Source organism: Colias eurytheme, chromosome 3 (genome assembly GCF_061535395.1).
Source record: "Colias eurytheme isolate Ceu_HAF_F1 chromosome 3, ilColEury1 Martin Lab GWU primary, whole genome shotgun sequence".
In the NCBI taxonomy this organism is placed as follows: Eukaryota; Metazoa; Arthropoda; class Insecta; order Lepidoptera; family Pieridae; genus Colias; species Colias eurytheme.
In genome coordinates, this window is record NC_142982.1 from 11,594,130 (window position 1) to 11,616,557 (window position 22,428).

Consider the following 22,428-nt stretch of genomic DNA (forward strand, 5'->3'; position numbering starts at 1 on the left):
AAAAAAATCACTACTATTGTACAAAGGCTCTTAAAAATAATTAATTAAGATTAAACACTAGCCATTAATTTATTTAAATAGTTTTTTTTTTGTTTTAATATAAATTAATATTTGATCAAAATATAAATAATTAGAGATAGTATTTATTTTGTAGCAATATTGACTCTACACAGAATTTATCCTCGAGATCGTAATTAACGGGGTGTATTCTTATTTTTTACGATGAATTAATTGCTTTGTTGAAGCAAAAATAAGTCGTAAAACATAAGAATAGACCCCTTTAAACAATTGAATGGCAAGGTCACTTTTTGCTTGATTTCATTCCCCTGAGTTTCAGTAAATGTAACTCAGTTTTTGTCAAACGATCCAAACCTATTTGGACCTTTTTCCGGAATAAAAAATAGCTTCTATCCATATGCAAAAAGCCATTCTATATATACATTCATATTATATGTAGAATAAATTTATTTGGCAGACTCGTTTAAATAAATCCATACTAATATTATAAATGCGAAAGTAACTCTGTCTGTCTGTCTGTTACTCAATCACGCCTAAACTACTGAACCAATTTGCATGAAATTTGGTATGGAGATATTTTGATACCCGAGAAAGGACATAGGCTACCTTTTATTGCGAAATATGTACCACGGGCGAAGCCGGGGTGGACCTCTAGTCTGTAATATACCTACGTATGACTATGTAAAGTTTGTATCTACTCTTTACAGTTTAAAGCCTATTATGCTGTCATGAGTCAGTCATATTTCATTACTACTTCATTTTCATCATCATTACATTCTTCAAATTTTTTCCATCAATAATATTTACAAACATTCTATAAGTACTAGATTTCCGCTCGCGGCTTCGCCCGCGTTTGCTAAGGAAAACCCGCATAGTTCCCGTTCCCGTGGGATTTCCGGGATAAAAACTATCCTATGTGTTAATCCAAGTTACCCTCTATATGTGTGCTTAATTTCATTGTAATCGGTTCTGTAGTTTTTACGTGAAAGAGTAACAAACATCCATACATCCATACATCCTTACAAACTTTCGCCTTTATCTAATACATATTATAAAGGCGAAAGTTTGTAAGGATGTATGGATGTATGGATGTATGGATGTTTGTTACTCTTTCACGTAAAAACTACTGAACCGATTACAATGAAATTTAGCACACATATAGAGGGTAACTTGGATTAACACATAGGATAGTTTTTGTCCCGGAAATCCCACGGGAACGGGAACTATGCGGGATTTCCTTTGCAAACCATCCCACTGAGTCTACTGTATTTCTAGGGTTAACATTGGACGAGAAACTACAGTGGGGAGCCCATGTCAACACCGCTGCAGGTAAGCTCAGTTCTGCTGCATATGCAGTCCGAAAAATAAGGCATCTCACCGATGAAGATACGGCTAGATTGGTTTATTTCAGCTACTTTCATAGCATTATGTCCTATGGAATTCTACTGTGGGGCAGGGCTGCAGATATAGAAACTATATTTATCTTACAGAAAAGAGCCATTCGCTCTATATATAATTTACGTGCTCGGGACTCACTAAGAGATCATTTTAAGAATACTGGTATCCTTACTGTACCATCACAGTATATATTTAATAATATTTTGCATGTACACAAAAGCTCTGACTTACACACAAGAGTAGGAGATAGACACGATTATGGCACAAGGAACAAGAATAGAATTGAAATGCCATTTTTCCGATTAGCTAAAGTTAAAAATTCATTTATGGGTCAAGGTATACGCTTATACAATAGAATTCCTCACAATATTAAAGAGTTTAGTAGTTCTAAATTTAAAACTTACATAAAAAATGTACTAGTTCAGAGAGCATACTACAGTATTCAGGAATATATGGACGATAAAGACCCATGGAGGGTTGTCGCGTAAACACCACAGGACAGTTCTTTGGCATATTATGTAGTTAGGTAGATATAAGTTACATATTATGTAAATTTATTGACATTATTTAAAAGAGCAACTATGGAGTTTCTTGCCGATTCTTCTCCATAGATACTGCTTTCCGAATCGGTGGTAAATGTTAAAAATACTATGTAATGACGATTCGAAAGTGCTACTAAATAGTAGTCTAATTGAATAAATGAATGTTTGAGTTTGTTTGAGTTTGAGTTCAAACGCGGGCGAAGCCGCGGGCGGAAATCTAGTAATAGATATTAGAATATTAGATGTTATCATTACAAATAAGTACAATAAAGAGTAATCATATTTCATTTTGAATTAAAAGCTCTATAATGTAATATAATATAAAGCAGAGAACAAAGATAACTTGTCTAATTGAATAAAGAGGATCAGTTTATGCGTGTCTCGAATTTCCTTTGCATATAATTAATATACGATTTCGCCCGCAGGATGTAACAGAATACAAGTATACATTATTGCAATAATGGCTTGTATAAAATATGTTATTCAAGGAATATTTAATGAAAATAATTGTTATTTTATTATCATAATGGGTTGTAGTCAATAGGACATCTAATCAGAATTTAATTAACTAAAAAAATCTTACTATCAAAATAGTCAAATACACTTTTTGTGTCACAGTAATTAGAAAATTTTAAATATACTACATTACACTACCTATTACTATAGGAATAGGACATAGTAAAATTAATTTAATATTAAATTTAATAAGCATTAATAACATCTTCATTTTCTAACCACTAATTAGAAAAAGCTTCTATTGTTAAAAAAGATAGGATAAGGATAGAAAATTGAAAATAATTTTGAAAAGAGTGATTAAATACATTAAATTACCTACTCTTCACGACAAAGACCGCATATAATAATATTATAAATCAAAGTCCTTCACCGCGTCTGTCTGTTCACGATCAACTCAAAAACAACTGGACTGATTTTAAGTATTTTTTTCAATATGCGGGCAAGAGATAGTTTTAGCAAACCTGAGTGTTAAGTTTTAGATAACACGTGTAAATCCGCGGGCCGTAAACTACTACAAAAAATATGAAACTATGTTTCACTACCAACATAGTCAACAAAACTAACGAAGCTCAAACCCATTACAAAGATACCAACCTTGCACGGGTGTATAAATATTCATATACAGGCAGTCTTCGCTCTGGTTCTTGAGCCTCGGTAGCAGCCTTCGCAAGTACTCAAGCCTGCCCTTCGGCATTCGTTCTAGGGTCAGGGTTTCGTTGGAAATGTCTGGGAGACGCTGCGGGCAGACGGGGCCCATGTGGTCTACGGTTTTGACATCGTCCCATGGGGCTGGCGCGCGGGTTGGTGCGAACCTGCGAAAAGAAGAGATTGTTTAACACAAAAGTTTTAAATAGGTTTTTGACGTGACAACGTCTTATAATTCGATAGCGCCGGCTGCACGAACGAAAAAACATGACTCATGCGGCGTTACCTCGCTCTGAGGCGTTCCATGTAAGGCTTGAAGTGCAACGAGCGACGCGGAACGAGCGACAAAGAAGCACAATCGGACGTTGTCACGTTCAACTATCGTCAGTAAACCGACTTTACAGACAACCAATTTTTTTTATGAAAAGGAATATTTAAATATTGTTGACAGTAATTAGACATGTTATATTTAAAAAATAGGAGTGAAACGTTTCATAGTTACATATTACAAATAAACAATTCATCTCTATAAAGTGCTATAAATTTTATTTATAAATGTATTTAAGAATGCTATATTAACATTAAATTATCCTATTAATATTATAAATGTGAAAGTTTGTATGGATGTTTGTTACTCTTTCACGCAAAAACTACTGAACCGATTACAATGAATAATACTAAAGCACACATATAGAGGGTAACTTGGATTAGCACATAGGATAGGTTTTATCCCGGAAATCCCACGGGAACGGGAACTATGCGGGTTTATCTTTGAAAATGCGGGCGAAGCCGCGGGCGGAAAGCTAGTCATTTATAAGCGCTTCATGTGGCCTACTCTTTGATATACTATATACTTAAATATAATGCAATATTATTACCTACCCATTGTGTATCGTGAAGAAAGTTTTATGATCGAAGAAGGTATTTAAGAAATTATTTAGTACTAAAACCTTGTAGTTCCTAAACAAAGTAACATACAACAATTTTGTCAAACCAAAAACTATTTGCCGCAAAATTAATTCTCGTACACCTTGACCCGTTTAGTTTCAAAATAACCTTAAATCAAGGTTTCGTGCAATAATATGAAACTCTGGCAATAATTTATACAAAACAATTCGCTTGGTATTCACCTGACCCGTTGCCGTAGTTTCAATATAAATCAGATAGATTGAAATGTTCAACTTTACAGTTGAAAACTTTGAACAATCGTTTATTGATTAATTAATAGTAAAATTGTTCAAAGGTAAAATCTATAAACAGACGTAAATTCCGCATGACTGGGATAATATAATAAACAATGTGATTACAAATATTATGAACACTTTCCACCCGCGGCTTCGCCCGCGTTTTCTAAGAAAAACCCGCATAGTTACCGTTCCAGTGGGACTTGGGAACGTGGGATAAAACCTACCCTATGTGTTAATCCAAGTTACATATGTGTGCTAAATTTTATTGTAATCGGTTCAGTAGTATTTGCGTGAAAGTGTTACAAACACATGTACACATCCTCAAAAAATTTCGCATTTATAATATTAGTAGGATAGGAAGTAGGATAGGATGTACGGGTCTGTTATTTCAATTCTTCTACACTAATATTATAAAGAGGAAAACTTTGTTTGTTTGTTAAATTGTAATGAATAGGCTCATAAACTACTGGACCGATTTTAAAAATTCTTTCACCATTCGAAAGCTACATTATCCACGAGTAATATAGGCTATATATCATCATGCTAAGAACATCAGGAGCGGAGTTGCGGGTGAAACCGCGCGGCACAGCTAGTAATTAATAAAATAGTATATTAAATTAGCCTCTATCTCTTAATTAAGATCGGTTCTGAAATTCTGAAGTGATTGAATAAAAAACATCCGTTCGCTTTTGTATTTTATATAAATATACTAAATAGACTTCTTGCATTGTTGTGTTTATGGGGAAAAACAAATAAATCAAATTTGGTTCCTCGAAAATAACGAATTTGACATTCCAATTTTTCCTTGTTTTCCTTTTCTTATAACCCTCAAAAGACTTCTATAAATTATATTATCTATACAGAAAGATTTACTTTGATGTACCTTGTGGAAAAAGAATGTCTTCTCTAAATGTTATAGTCAAATCCCGAAACACAATCTCTTCGCGGAAAGACTGGTTTATGTTAGGTTTGGCAAAAACCATCGGGCAATCCTCGAAATAGGTACATTTGAATGTCGCCCTTTGACTGAAATATTTTTACTCAAACCTAGGAGCTCCTAACTTTTCAGTCAAACGTCGAACGTAAATTATACCTATTCTGTTTTGGTTTTGTCCTAGTCAATTCTAGAAGCGACTGCAAATCTCGATCAAACGTCGATCTAGTTTTTTATTGAAACAATAAACAATAAAATTAATACCTCACCGTGTCATTTGATACCAAAATCAAGTTCGACTGGTAAATCCCCGATTTCATAAAATTGTGTTTTGACGTTTGCCTGACCAAATTAGTCTCTCCCAGGTCTGGCGAAAATTGTTTGGTAAAAGGACGAATTTATATTACACTAGTGGTCCGCCCCGGCTTCGCCCGTGGTGCATATTTCGCAATAAAAGGAAGCCTATGTCCTTTCTCGGGTATCAAAATATCTCCATACCAAATTTCATGCAAATTGGTTCAGGAGTTTAGGCGTGATTAGATACTTAGGGCCAATTTTTTAATCCTTGGTTAAAACTTATCCATCCAATAAAGTATTAGACGACAATATTAAGATGTCACCTGTAAACTGTCAAATACATGTAATTAGAATACATTTTTAAATGGTAGTTTAATACGTTATTCAACGAATAAGTTTTAACCAAGGATTGAAAAATCAGCCCTTACTGTAATATACATAATTGGGAGGACATTCAAACCCTTTGTCACATGTAACTGGGCAAAGTTTGATTATTCCACATAAATTATGTTTATGAACAAACTTTCCACATTATTTGAAATGAACCGCAAAATTTCTATTCAAAAACAAAAACTTTACAGACCAATTAAATTAAGCTGAGTTTAGTCCACATTGTTCTATTTTTGCCATCATACAGACAATTTATTATTTATGCTCTTATATTTTGTAGTAAGTAGGTACTAAATTTTACCTTACAATTAGAGCCTTTACGTTTATCACTCTGGACCATTTGTTCTAAAAATCGAGAGAAATCTTCGTATTTTCAATTTTAAATATCAGCCAAGTCTTAAAATTTGCTTTAGAAATTTAATCATTATGCTCGTATCATGCTCTCATCAAAATTATTGTACTCGTATTTAAACTGAATGATACTCATCTCTTCAGGTCAATTAGTAGCTACATTTGTAAGACTATTTTTCAATCAATGTATTAAAAATATGAAATATGAACATATGAAGCAAATGCGCGCATTTTTACATTATTATGTTATACCATGTAGCACCTTTGAAATTGGCTGTCCGAGCATTATTATAAAATTCGTTAAGAATGCTGCTAAAAGGATTAGGATATACACGCAGAACAACGTTTGCTGAATATGCATTAATTCATACTGCCTAGAAAATATCTAAGATAGACAGATCAACGTTAAGTCATCTATTTTAAATATAGAATCATTGTCTAATATATCCAGGTATAATCATAATAAATCAAAAGACTCACCTATTTGATCCCGTAGGCGGCGTTGCGTACGGCACTCCCAAATACGCTTCCACAGGCTTCAAGTACTTATGTTGATCCATCGGCAATATCACGCCTTGCAATTTACCGTACCTAGTCCCTATTATCCTGGTCCGTAACATAGAATTCCTACCAAAACTATTACCACTTGACGTCACACTTAACAACAACACTATCAACACGACTATTATTATCCTCTCTCTTGCTTCTAGCTTCACGTCTAATTTTAATGTATTCTTTATTTCTTTTATCTTTGTTAACTCTAGTTTTATGAGGTACTGCTTTATTGAATTGCAGAGGTGTAATGGCAATCTGTGAGCGGCCATTTTCTGTGTATATCACCTTTGAAGATCCATTTCTGTTTATAACCCCTTTTGGATCTTTGTTTGCATTCAATACGACATTTTTGTATGGGCTTATTGGCAATGTTGATGCTGTTGAGAACACCTGAAACAAACGAGATTTTAGGTTAATAATTTTGATTTTTTTCTTTTAAAATATAAGAAAAACATCTGGAGTCTCAAGTATACAATAAATAAAGATTTCTTAAGAAACGTAGAAGCCGTGGCCTAATTAAAAATATGCGTAGAAGGCATTGTAGTGCCACAATAATTATTGTTTTCTTCTCTAAGCGTTTCTTATTTTATAAAAAAAATATTATGACATTAATTTGAAAATGAACTTTATTTTTATAACCTGTGGGTTTGAAATCAATTAAGGCCAAATCAACTTTCGCATAGTATTTTAACAATTTGCGTAATATCCCGATCTTTTTTTTTCTAACATCTAAATTGGCAAAACTATTTTAAATAATACACTCACTTAATTATTAAGAAGTTGTGTTATGTTTTCAAAGTATTTAGTATACCTACGTATACTTTGAATTTGATTATTTCATTTAGAAATTTAATTTTAAATGAGCTCTTACAGAGTTTATTGCTGGCTCTTTCTTTTCCTTTCTGAACCTGTGTTAAATAGTAAAACTAAGTTATACTAGTTCAAATGTGCTTCTAGAAGAAGTTTAAAGAAGAATAAATAAATGCTTGAGTTTATCATAACATTTTCAACAATTTTCAGAGTAATAGTAGCAGAAGCCGTAGTCAAGACATTCATAACAATTCATAGTATGAATTTCATACCTACGACCGAAAACATTTTCCAATATGTCAAAAGATTCTAGAATGATATTATTATCATAATTGATATCTAAACAATAAATAACTTTATCTCTAGGAAGAGAAGAGAGACTAGGTTATAATACCTAAACTAATTCTATTCTAAAACATCTGACCTCTAAGTTATCATAAATCTTCTAGAATCTTCTAAAGAATATTCTTAACATTTTAAACTCCGCAAGATAAATATAAAACCATACAATGCGATGCATTATAATCTACATGTCAGAAGCCGGGATAATACCGCAAAATGAATAATGAACATAGTGGTATATTACGAAATACCATTTCATTTCTACAATTATTCTTTCCTGTCGTGAATTTTAAAGGCTACGCCGGAAAGGCTTTTGGGCTTACACGCTCGTTAATATAAATTTATTATGGGAAAAATACGGTTCTTTAACATGTTTTGGTTACCTTCGTTATGATAATGATCGCGCGTTTTTAGTTTGCTCAATATAATAGACGATTTTATATCGTAATTTTATACTGAATACTGAAATATTGTATTAGCTATAGACCGGGAGATACTGACACAAAATTTCGAGTCATTTGTAACAGGATGGCGGTTCTACAGGGGTCTTAGTACGCAATGACAAAAATAAAAACGATGGCGTGAACGCTGGTACCGGCGGCTTAGTCGCGTGGGCGTTAGTCGAACTCGTCGGAAAATAGCGAAAGTCAAACGATTTGTAACAGTATGGCACTTATTTTTCCTGTAAGTTTGAGGATCAACAAATATAAATACAAAATTTCAAAGATCTATGTGTTGGAAATCTTCACTTATATAAATTAATAATAAATTAAGTTTTCAAGTATGACAGCACTTTTTCCCCCTACTAGAAGTATGGCAAATATAATAATGGTCACATTTTATCAAATACTCTCCAAAAATCCAAATGCAATACTGGTACAAAAAGTTTGGCGAAATAAAAATTTTTTGCAGATTTTCGGCGGTATGGCGACCATTTGGAATCGTCCGAAAAGTATGGCATGGCGATTTTCGTAAATGGCTGCACGACGATAGTTACCTGTGCAAAAGTTAGCCTGGTACAAATGGTTGAATGATTGTTTTATTTAAATCAACACATTCGCATCGGTATGGCGGGCTGTAAGTCACACCGGAAAAGTATGGCATGACACTACCGCCTACTCCTTTTTTATGGGCTATCGGTAAATTCTAAAATTTTTGTGTTACAAATCGTTTGACTTTCGCTATTTTTCCGACGAGTTCGACAAACGCCCACGCGACTAAGCCACCGGTACCAGCGTTCACACCATCATTTTTCTTTTTGTCATTGCGTACTAAGACCCCTGTAGAACCGCCATCCTTGTTACAAATGACTCGAAATTTTGTGTCAGTATCTCCCGGTCTACTATTAGTATGTTTATTAATTCTCTGTAACTTTTAAAAATCAATGTATCAAATTGTCACAAATTGATATTTTATGATAACATCTATTGACTTCCATTAATAGTATCTACATCAGCTAATCGAGTCTGTTATTATAGATCTATTACCATTATTTTCTATTTGTAGTTCTAATGAAAGTATCATTTCAAAGTCATAAATAATTGCTGTCGACAAAGTATTAAAAATTTCTAGAAATTTCATTCACATAATATATTCAGGCATTAATAACAATTATATCTCAATCTTAAATTAAATTGAGTCAGATTTAAGTCAGAACATTTGTATAATATCGAGAAAATTAGTATCAAGCCTTAATCTAATTAAGACGGCTCCAGTCCATTATGGCTCTAATGAAATTCATAATAAGGTAATTTTACGCGTAGCAGATAATTATTGTAATACGACATTACAAAACCTAACTCAATTTAATTTCGCTTTTATTTAAGGCACATTGTTATTAGGTGGGTCTACATAGAGCGAGCAGCCTCGCGAAGCAATTTCTGCTCAAAGCTAGGAGGTCGACGTCGCTCGGTAGAGGAAAATGACGTCACAAGCGCTTTAAGGTGCCTTTCCACCAATAATGTGCGCGGATGTGTAGCGAGGAATGTGTTATATTATATATCGCTTCTTTTAGTTTGAAGCGTATGAAGCTTTATGGCCTATTCAAACTCGGATCGGTACGCGATTAGAGTCTCTATAATATACTAAGTAAGATATTTAATCGCGTGCCCACCAGGATACCGCTACCCATAGCGGTAGCGGATACTGCTGTAGTTTGAATTTGCCTTTACTCGGCCGAGGCACGTGCACACTGACCGAGCTTCGCGTAGCAATTGCTTCGCGAGGCTGCTCGATCTATGTAGACCCGCTTATAACTGTGATATTGTGAATGCTTAAGACGTGAACACAATAGCGATTAAGCGGCTGAGAGTTATTAAATCTCTTTTTAATGTTTGAATAGTTGTGGAGATGTTGCTAGGCTTGAGATTGTAAGATCTCGTTGGAAATGTTTCATATTTTCTTGAATGAAACTTAGTGATATTAAATACTTTACAAGAGAATTAAAATGAGATTTATTTGCGGCTATTTAATGTTTGGAATAATTCTGGAGAATGGTAGTTATTTTTAGAATGAAATAGTCTGTGTTGTTGCCAAGGTTTTCTTAACAATTGTTTTAGTTTAAATTAGGTAAACCTGTAATTTAACCATTATCCTTAAATATAAATAGCGTCACGTTTTCAATTAAAATGGAAGCGGAAGTACCTAATAACAAAGAAAATGGAATAAAAGTCAATTGAGAGCTCTGATTTCACTTCCCTGAAGTTTTTATTATAAAAACAGACCAAATTCCTATTAAATAATGTTTGAAGATGCAAAGATTATTTTATAGGAATGTGGTCAAAATTTCGGCCATTTTTTATTTTTTACGTCCATATTGAACGCAAATTATGTTGGAACAAACTAACAGTATTATCTTTGCAATGGTAATTTTGACGAAATTACTTCGTTTTTAAAATACATATATCTCAACTACAGCTGAATAGTCATAAAACAAACCTAAATTTAACTTGCCTCATATGATTATGATTAGGGATAAAATTATCATACACACAAACTCAAAAATTTATATACCTGCCTGAAAAGGTACGATTCTATTGCCACCAAACACCAATCATCAAAGCAACATATTGACTTAACAATCTTCAAGATTGATCCCTTACATCTTCAGTGATGCGTAAAATGTCTCAGCTTTGCGTTAAATTTCTCCTCAGGAATTAGTACAGCTGTATAACTTTAATTAACTTGAATTTGCCCGCGGGTTTCGAGATGGCGTAAAAAATAGTTCTCGGTTTCTGTTTGCAAATTGTTTTTCTCAAATGCTGGTTATGATTGTTGAAGTTTTGTGTTGTATTTGATGAATAATGATGATATTAAAACGATTTAGTTTGGTTTTAGTAGTTGTTGTCTGCATTAAATCTCATTCTCAGTATCAGAAGTTATTTTTAGTTTTTATTTATATATAATTAACAATATGAAAAGGCCTGGCCACAATTTGTTCTATATATTATTAAACAAATACGTATTACAACCTTACCTTATTTTACTTATCTACCTTCTCCTAGGGCATTTTAAGAATTTAAATTCTTATTATTATATGAATATGAATATGCTAAATTTAAAAATTATGTAAAAAACGTATTAGTTCAGAGAGCCTATTACAGCATTAAGGAATATATGGAAGATAAAAACCCATGGAGGGTTATCGCGTAAAAACCACAGGACAGTTCTCTGGCATATTATGATAATATACAGTTACATATTTTGTAAAATTAAATTGTAATACTGATATGATTTAAAAGAGCAACTATGGAGTTTCTTGCCGGTTCTTCTCCATAGATACTGCTTTCCGAAACGGTGGTAAATGTAAAAATATGTATTGACGTTTCAAAAGTGCTTCTCCAAGAAGTCTAATTGAATAAATAAATAAATGTTTGAGTTTGAGTTTGAGTTTGAATGCTATTTTAATTATACCAAGTACTGTATGATACTTGTTTTTATTATATAGTAGCTTACCGCCCGCGGCTTCGACTGATTTGTCTAAAACCTAATACATAAATAATGTACTAAAACCTTCCTCTTGAATCACTCTATCTATTAAAAAAGGCATCAATATCCGTTAGGTAGGTTTAAAGATTTAAGAATACAAAGGGAAGTAGGGACAGAGAAAGCGACTTTGTTTTATACTATGCATATGTAGTGATTAAAAACACACATACATAACCCACAGAAACTCTTCCACATTTCAACAAACATAATTATATCGAACACACGAGTTTGAAACAGAATGCGTGTTCCAATAAAATACTTAATTGACAACACGAACAAAACCGATAATGTATTGGAAACGAATAAATCCCCCCCTCCCCTTCCCCCTTTTGAGTTTCACCTGTCTGAAGCAAGATAAATGTGTAATTGAATCGAAGTATTAATGCGTGATCGATGTGTTGTGGTTGAAACAATGTTGTACATTATGATGTGTTCAATTTAAATCCGGGGAAGAATGGTTATAAAAGTATGAAGTTATAGTTAGTAGTCACAATATAATGTATAGCGGGAGATACTGGGGACTCATCTGTCAACTAAAAAAATATGTATGCGTGTACTAGAGTAGGTACACACGTAAGAAGTGAAACTTCTTTATGACCTTAAAAATTTCACGAGTATGGCGTAACGCAAAAATGTCACGCGTACGGCGTAACGCAAAATGTCACGCGTACGGCGTAACGCAAAAATGTCACGCGTACGGCGTAACGCAAAAATGTTACACTTAATTTTTGTCCCACCCCGATAAAGAAGTTTCACTTCAAAAATTGTTATAAAGAGTATTGTGATTGTAAAGCGTTGGTTAGTAGTCATATTATGTGACAAGAATCAAGATATACGTGACATGATTTTTGAAGTTAAACTTCTTTATCGGGGTTGGACAAAAATTTAGTGTAACATTTTTGCGTTACGCCGTACGCGTGACATTTTTGCGTTACGCCTTACGCGTGACATTTTTGCGTTACGCCATACTCGTGACATTTTTAAGGTCATAAAGAAGTTTCACTTCTTACGTGTGTACTCTAGTACACGCATACATTTTTTTTTTTCACTTTTACTGCCAAGGTACTAACAATTCAATGTCTTTATTAATAACTAGCTGCGCTTCGCGGTTTCACCCGCTCCTGTTGGTCTTGGCGTATATAGCCTATAGCCTTCCTCTATAAATAGGCTATCCAACACCGAAATTTTTTTTCAAATCGGACTGGTAGTTCAAACAAACAAACATTCTCTTCAGCTTTATAATATTAGTATAGATATATTATAAAGGCGAAAGTTTGTAAGGATGTATGGATGTGTGGATGTATGGATGTTTGTTACTCTTTCACGTAAAAACTACTGAACCGATTACAATGAAATTTAGCACACATATAGAGGGTAACTTGGATTAACACATAGGATAGTTTTTATCCCGGAAATCCCACGGGAACGGGAACTATGCGGGTTTTCCTTTGCAAACGCGGGCGAAGCCGCGGGCGGAAATCTAGTATTAGTATAGATGCGAAGATATTATGAACATTTCACGAATCCAGAGTAATATGCAAACAGACGTACCTAGATATACATGCACTTAAATTTGGGTAAGAACGCGACCTATTTTGTATTTGAATAAAATAACATTCTTTAATTAGTAATGAATTATTTGTATTATCCATTCTTTTTTTTTAAATCTTTTTGATGCGCCCTCACTTTTTACCAATGTCTTACATGTCCTTTATTTTTTGGTTGCCTGGAAGAGATTGCTTTTAAGCAATAAGGCCGCCTATTGTACACTTTCCAATTTTATGTATTCTCTTATTTTAAATTCCTGTTATATGTACAATAAAGTGTCATAAATAAATAAATAAATAAACATTTTTCTACACTTGCCATTTAGGATACGTGACCAAAATAGTGAACAACCAAATAGGGGATACAAATTCTACCAAATGAAGTCTCTAGTTATTATTTTTGCAAAATAATTTCAAATGCATCTGAGCAATAGTTAATGTGCTCTACTTTCTTGCATACATTTCCCTTTGGAAATATTGATTTTCCCGATTCAGTTATATTGATCAGGTATACAGAATATATTTAACTAGCTGTGCTCCGCGGTTTCACCCGCATTGCTCCGCTCCTGTTGGCCTTAGCGTGATGATATTATATAGCCTTCCTCGATAAATGGACTATCTAACACGGAAATAATTTTTCAAATCAGACTAGTAGTTCCTGAGATTAGCGCATTCAAACAAACAAACTCTTCAGCTTTATAATTAGTATAGAATATCCGATAATGAGTTTGCATGCGTTTGAACCGTTTCGCTTCGCTTCTGAATTCCCTCGTTACACTTGAATCGTTTCGCCTTTTATAAAATAAGGTTTTAAATTTTAATTAAGTCTGGGTGGGCATGGCAGATAAATTTTTGCTTTTTTTTTTCGAAATTTCGTTGAGTAATGAGTGCGCTTTGTCGTTTTTTTACGGATGGGTTAAAAAACAATTAACACAACAAGCTAAATGTTATTGTTTTTAAATATAAGTACCTGAGTAATATTGGCTAATTGTAGTACGAGTAGATATATATTTAGAAAAAGTTCAAAATTTACTACTATATTGAATAAATCGCACCTAACATCTATAGTAAGTTATTAATTTATAGACGTTTGATAAAGATTTTTAAGATAAATAACACAAGATTCACTAATCAGAAAATATTATATGAGATTTTCATGACAGTTCATAAGGCTTTTCATTATTTCCATAAAAGAAAATAATCTAATAAGTAGTCACATTCAATAATTATTTTATACTAGCTTTCCGCCCGCGGCTTCGCCCGCGTTTTCAAAGAATAACCCGTTCCCGTAGGACTTCTGGGATAAAACCTATCCTATGTCCTTTCTCGGGTATCAAAATAGCTCTATACCAAATTTCATGCAAATTGGTTCAGTAGTTAAGGCGTGATTGAGTAACAGACAGACAGACAGAGTTACTTTCGCATTTATATTATTAGTATATGGATTATCATTTCATATTCAACAAAAGTTAATCACAATGCTGTAAAACAATACTGAATAAAATTCTAAATAACAATAATAGTCCTCTTTCACGAACAGTAACCTACATAAAGCGAAGCTTAATAAAATTAAAACTGTATTGCTCAAAGTAATTTGTATCTAGTAATTACAGTATTCAGATGATATCAAATGAAAAAGTCTTTTACAGTTGCCAAGTGAGCCCGCGGCGTCGCGCCCTTTCACACTGAAACGGGTCAAGAAACATGATAGGGTTGCCAGTTGCCACATAAAAGTTATATTTATCTATTTATAGAAATAATCTTATTTAAGATTTTGTAAATGAAGGCTTTATTGAGAAGAATAATAATATTTGTAATGACAAAGGTAAATGAACGCAACATTGAAAAAATAACGCATAAAAAGTTAAGGTCAGTTTTATATTTGAATGTCTTGAAAATTTACCTTTGAAAACGCTAATAAACATTAAACACGTTATAGCACATGCAACATGCAGGTAATACTCATAAACGTATAATTTACGTAATTATATTAACAGTAAAACTATTTCAATATTGCCTATTACTTATGTTATAAAAATTTATTTAAAACAATCTAGAACAGCACAGTGACAACCCTAGCCACGCACTCGTATTACTCCGGCCTCATTTAAGGCAGACTAAGCGGTTTTAGCGGAAGAAATTTTTGTAATCTCCCGCATTTCTGTTTTTGTTACGAATGACAAGTAGCCATCGTTAGACCCAAATTGACCTTGGCCAGTAGATTACTTTTGCGATTTTAATATCGCTCATGAAAGATCAGCGGTACAATTTGATTTAAGTACAAGAGGGAACAATCGTAATTACATATTTCATTTCGTTGTGGAGACTTTCTTTCGAGTCGAGTGCGGGTTTTGAAATGCTGATTCTTTGAATTGATTTCAATTGATATCTTTGAATGGTTACAAAAGGAATACCTATCTCTTGAATGCAAAATGTCAATGTTTTCAAGTCTATGGAAACGTGGTCGGTGTGTTTTTCTCGTTATTTTGTTCAATTCAATTATTTCAACACAACCGAACTGTAAATAATGTTAAAATATAATCCCACCCAAACCATTATCGAATGAACAATGACGTTTTCTAGATTAAAAACCTATAAAGATATATGAGTCGATATCCAACTACGATACCTTATGTGAAATGTTTGATATAATTGTGTCGATGAACAAATATACACATGTATGTATGTTTATCCATTACCTAAAGTGGATGATCCATTCTGAATATAATTTGTCACACAAGTACGAGAAGATCTACTCTTCGAGTGAAGCCAAAGCTTTAGGATTATTATTTCGTAGTTACATTATTCAGTATTAATAAAAAAAACCGCCAACCTACAAATAAATTTATATGACTATTTGTTTAAAGTTAACCTTTACACAAAAGTAATTATCGTGAGATTAACGTGAGAAGACATTATCTTTATAGAAGACGCAGATAATTTTATACTATCTTGCAATACCTCTTTGAAAATAACAAGAAGGTTTCCTTACACATTTTCAATAGAAGACATGAATTACGTTGCTATTAAGGTTACAATAGATGTCTGATGCGAACAGGGTTTTTAATTATCTCCAGATCAATGTGAAAGGCATTGAAAATATGATAGAAGCTGATAATAGGATGTCATGTCTAGACTGGCAAGGATGCATTATGGAAGAACAAAGCAAGTAGGAAGAATTGAAAAGTTCTATTGATGATTTTAACAGACTTGTATGGTTTATATCAGTTTTGTAGACAAAGTGAGATTGTTTTACAGTGTAATACAAAACACTATCTCCATTAGAGCTTTGATATCATATTATATGCTAGTGTGTAGAAATGCAAGAAAATATTACTATACCTACTTCTATAGGTCTAAATCTTATACCTACTTCTATAGGTTATAATATTATAAAGCTGAAAAGTTTGTTTGTTTGAACGCGCTAACCTCAGGAAGTACTGGTCCGATTTGAAAATTATTTCGGTTTTAGATAGCCCATTTATCGAGAAAGGCTATAGGCTAGGTATAATATCATTACGAGATTACCAATGGGAAAAAAGACGTTAAAAGAAAAAAACAGAACAGACGCATTTATCGAAATGTGACTACAAAAGAACATACCAAAATACATAGGTACATTACGAGTAACATTATAAATGAAATATGTGAAAGACGTAAAGATAGTCAAAACACAAAGTTAATAAGTATTCGATATCCATATCCGTCCCGTGGCAGGTGGCGTCATCTCTCAGTTTTACGCTTCATAATACCAACTTTTATTAATATTCTATCCTTTGAATCATAAAAACTTTACTCGAAACATTTCTTTAGCAGTAAAAACTTCGCCATATCTATTGCTATTATCCAAAACGTTCTCTGGGGCACTTAAATTTAAGAGTTAATTTCGCATAATTTGCCTTTCTTGGGTTATTTAACGAAATTCTCAAGGAATTTTTGGGTACATTGTCCTGATAAAGGGCAGGAATGTTTTTTATTCCAGTTTTTTTTATATTAGACAAACATTAGACAATATTCAGCGAACAATGAAGAGATTGTGACGACGCGGACGGCTTATTATAGTGTTAGATAAAAACTAAGACAGCGCCAATAGAGGGGATGACAAGACGTGGTGGCGGATTGCAAATAAAAGCGCTGGCGCGCTAATTCGCGGCACCATTCGTCGCGAGTCAATTGACATACTACAACTCTGCCCGTTTGTGAAGTCAACTGCCTAGTTATTTTCCTTTGTATAAGTTTTTTAACTGTTATGTTTAAAAAATTAGTGTGGAATTAGTGTAAAATTATTTTATAATTTTGTATTTTGTATTCTTGGTTTTAAATTTAAATGGTATTAGTGTCAATAAAGTTATTAACGAGTTTTGTAAATAATTGTAACGTTGTGTTTTTTTTATTTCATTCCCACTTCTGTTCCTAAATTCAGAAGTGGGATAGTGATTCTCACGCGTCCTTAACCGTTTGCTTTCTGAAAATGGCAGTTTGACTCTTCAAACGAATTAGTTCATAACACTTTTAAAATTACCCTCAATAATACTTAATCTCTAAACCTTTTATTCTGTTTCGTTTAGTTGAAACTAAAATGGTAGTTGTGTGGCTAAGTATATAACGCAAAATTTTGGTGAGTATATTCCAATCATTTGCTATCTAAGGAGAAGCGAGGTTCTTATCAATTTATAGCTTAAAGCAGCTTTGGTATAATTGAAGTATTTATTTAAACCTTTTGTGATTTGTGTTTTGTTAAAAAAAAAAAAAAAAATTAACAGCATATGATTTAATTACGCTTATTTCATCTTTGTATAGTACGATACGTATTTTTTTTTTTAATGTACCCGCAACTTTGTTTTTTTTTATTAATACGTTAACGAAATATTAAGTTTGTGTTTTTTTTTTCCTTCATATTTAACTTTTATCGATTCCTTATATCGACATTTTCCTCCATTGTAAAAAAAAAGAGAAATATTTACGTACGAGATGCCTAATAATAAGCACAAAGACCGAAGCCGTTCTAGGAATCGTAGTGCTACACCTACTATACGCAGCCGGCGACGATATAGTCCTTTCAACGATGCATTAACACAACAAATGCAACAAATTTCAGATAGACTAAAGTCGTTAGAAGAACGTCACTCTTCTCCGTCGCGACGAGGATCCAACACTGGCGGTGTGACAACAACGCCGCCGAGGTCACGGATCGTCGAGGCCGTCGCTGTGCATCCGGAGCCTGCGGCGCCCTCAGGGTCGGCGGTCCCTTCTTCACCGGGACATTCCGGGAGCGCCACAGACAGCTGCGATCGTAACGCTACTAATCGTATTGTTGATGCCATACGATCAATCAATACGACGGTGAGGTTGAACCAATCTTATTACATTTCAAATTTTGATCCGAGTATAAACGATATAGAAACCTGGTGTGAGGAGGTCGATTGCGCTAAGGTTATAAATCAATGGAATGATAATGAGTGTTTATCTCGTATAGGTAATTGTTTAAAGGGGGATGCTAGGACATGGCTCAATGAATGGGTAACACCAGACCGTAGTTGGAGCAATTTTAAAAAAGAATTTAAACCTTTGTGTCCTAGGAAACCTGATATCGCGAATATTTTATATGACGTTATGAGTACCAACTCTGATAAATTTCCAACGTATGCAGACTATGCTCGTCGCTCTCTCCTAAGGTTGCGTGTTGTTAGGGGGTTAAGTGACGAACTTATATCTGCAATAATAATACGAGGGATTACGGATCCGCAGATTCGCGCTGCAGCTATTAATGCAAAGCTAACGACAAATGAATTGGTTGAATTCTTTTCAATTTACGTTAAATCCAATTCCTCCTCAAACAGACATTTTGATCACAGGTCGCGCTATGATCGTTCTTTAAAATCCGAACGTGTAGTTAATAATCGGAAACGACGATTTAATGAACGGAAATGTTTCTTGTGCGGTCAAAATGGTCATACACAATCAAATTGTTCTAAAAAAGCTAAATCGATTCTTTCTAATCAAAGTAATGACCATAAATATTTTTCTATTAATAATTCGAATAAATCTGTATTGTGTGGTTTCTGCAAAAAGCCCGGCCATAAAACTGAGGCGTGTTTTGCGAAATTAAAGTCGGAGTCACGTAATACAAACAATGTTAATTTTTGCGAAGAAAACCCGGACAGTAAGAATAAAGATATTGTTGTAGCTGTCATCCAGGGAATACCGGTCGATGTCTTAATCGATAGCGGCTCTAGTATATCATTAATTTCCGTATCGTTATTAAAGCATTTGGAATGTGCGCGAAAGCCGGCATTTAGGATCTTGCGTGGTATTGGTGGGCAGGAAATTGAATCGACTTATTTTGTCACTTTGCCAATAGAGTTTAATGAAATTACTTTAGAAGTAGATTTACATGTAGTTAGTTCAAAATCGATGAATACACCAATCATCATTGGCACCGATATATTAAATCGTGAAGGTATTACGTATGTTCGAACGCGTAATCAACAATATCTTAGTTACGAACCTAGTCCTAAAAATGACGTAATGACAACTACACAAGCTTCTATAAGAACTGATTTGACTGGTGATTACTTGCGAAAGTTGCTCCATTTAATTGAAGAATTTTCAACGTTTTTTATTGATGGAACTGCCACTTCAACCGTTAATACCGGTACTATGTCAATAAAACTTAGTAGTAAAACCCCTATCAATTATAGGCCATATCGTTTATCATACCCGGAAATTTTAAAAGTTCGTGAAATAATAAAAGAACTAATTGAAAAGAATATTATTCGGGAGTCTGAATCAGAGTACGCGAGTCCTATTTTATTAGTAAAAAAAAAAGACGGATCTGATCGTATGTGTGTGGATTATCGTAAATTGAATGAGATAACAATAAAAGATCGTTTTCCCTTACCATTAATAGATGATTGTATAGACCGATTAGGAAAACATAAATTTTTTACTAGCCTCGACATGGCTACTGGTTTCCATCAAATTCTCATGGATAATAGGTCAATACCGCTCACAGGATTCGTCACACCAGAAGGGCATTATGAGTATTTAAAAATGCCTTATGGTTTGGCGAATGCCCCAGTTGTCTATCAAAGGATTATCTCGAAAACTCTTCGACAACACTTGGAAGCTGGTGAAGCCCTAGTTTACGTCGACGACGTCCTCATAATGAGCGGTACGGTTGAGGAGGGTTTGTCGATTTTACGTAGAGTTCTTAAAACTCTTACAGGTGCGGGGTTTTCCATAAATTTAAAGAAATGCTCCTTCCTATCAACTAAAATTGAATATTTGGGACGTACGATTAGTCAGGGTCAGGTACGACCGAGTGGTCAAAAGGTTAAAGCTTTAGTCGAAGCACCGATTCCAAAGACCGTTAAACAAACCAGACAGTTCCTCGGCTTAGCAAGTTATTTTCGACGTTACATAGCTGGCTTTGCGATGAAGACTGTGCCTATTACAAAGTTAACGAAAAAAGGGGTACCTTTTGTTTGGGGTAGTGAACAAGAAGAAGCACGCCAAGTAATTATTTCTCATCTTACCAGTGAACCTGTGTTAGCTATTTATGATCCGGCTCTACCTATTGAAGTTCATACAGATGCCAGCTGTATAGGATATGGTGCAGTGCTTCTTCAGGTTCATGATAAGGGGCATAAGCGAGTAGTAAGTTACTTCAGTAAACGAACTCAAGGTGCTGAACCAAGGTATCATTCCTATGAGCTGGAAACTTTAGCTGTAGTAAAGGCCTTGCAAAATTATAGACACTATCTGGTTGGTGTTCATTTTACGGTCGTAACTGATTGTAATGCACTCAAGTCAACCCAACAAAAGAAGGATTTGTTACCACGCGTAGCCAGATGGTGGATATATTTGCAAGATTTCAATTTCACACTAGAATACAGAACGGGCACGTCTATGTCACACGCTGACTATTTGAGTCGGAACCCTGTCAACGTTTGCGAAGCTCGTAAACAACAGAATTGGGCCCAAATAGCGCAAGCAGCTGATGAAGAAACCCAACAACTCATTCAAAAACTAACAGACGGACAATTGGACTCTTCTCGCTATATTCAAAGAAATGGACTTTTGTACTACAAATACTGTCCAGTTGGGGAGGAGCCTAAGTTCCTTTGTTTTGTACCGAAAGGACATAGACTCAGCTTACTCCGGATATTTCATGACGAACATGACCATCCTGGAGTAGATAAGACATTAGACCTTATAAAAAGAAACTTTTGGTTCCCTTCTCTCACATTATTTGTAAAAAAATACATTGACCATTGTTTGATATGTATAACACATAAAAAGGTTCCCAGGGCCCCACAACAATTTATACATTCATGGGAAAAGCCATGTACGCCTTTTGAAGTTATTCACGCAGATACGTTAGGTCCACTGCCTCAATCTAATGGGTATAGATACGTTTTAATAATTGTTGACGCTTTTTCCAAATACTGTCTTTTGTATCCTATGTTTGGTCAAGATTCCACTGAATTAAAAAGAATTTTTTATAATGTTATCTCTTTGTTTGGGACCCCTAAATTATTCGTGGCAGATCGGGGTCGAATGTTTCAGAGTTCAGAAATAACAAAACTTTTTACTGACTTGGGCATTGACATGCATCTCATAACACCAGAGATGCATAATTCAAACGGGCAGGTTGAACGTTATTGTCGAACCTTACTCAACATGGTTCGTATAGAATGTAATCACCGACAAAATGATTGGTCTGATGTCATATGGCGACTACAGCTGGTTCTGAACATCACAAAACAGAAAACTACAAGCTTTTCACCTCTGAATCTATTGGTGGGTATTGAAGCTGCGACACCTGTTTTACGTAACCTCATTCGTGACATCGCACTAGAAGGCTCTCGTCCCAATCGCGACGCATTACGAGAAATGCGTAGACA

At 34.1% G+C, this 22,428-nt stretch overlaps 1 protein-coding gene across 1 annotated transcript in view; it reads right to left on the reverse strand.

The window, feature by feature from the left end:
• Positions 1-22,428, reverse strand: part of LOC149909996 (neuroligin-4, X-linked-like) — a 72,743-nt gene that overhangs the window by 20,843 nt on the left and 29,472 nt on the right. Inside the window, exons 2-3 of the mRNA XM_090120103.1 lie at positions 6,759-7,223; positions 3,069-3,286 (exon numbers count right to left, since the gene is read on the reverse strand). Coding sequence (XP_089976229.1) covers positions 3,069-3,286; positions 6,759-7,102 — 562 coding nt within the window. The 5' untranslated portion in view covers positions 7,103-7,223. The remainder of the gene's footprint in view (positions 1-3,068; positions 3,287-6,758; positions 7,224-22,428) is intronic.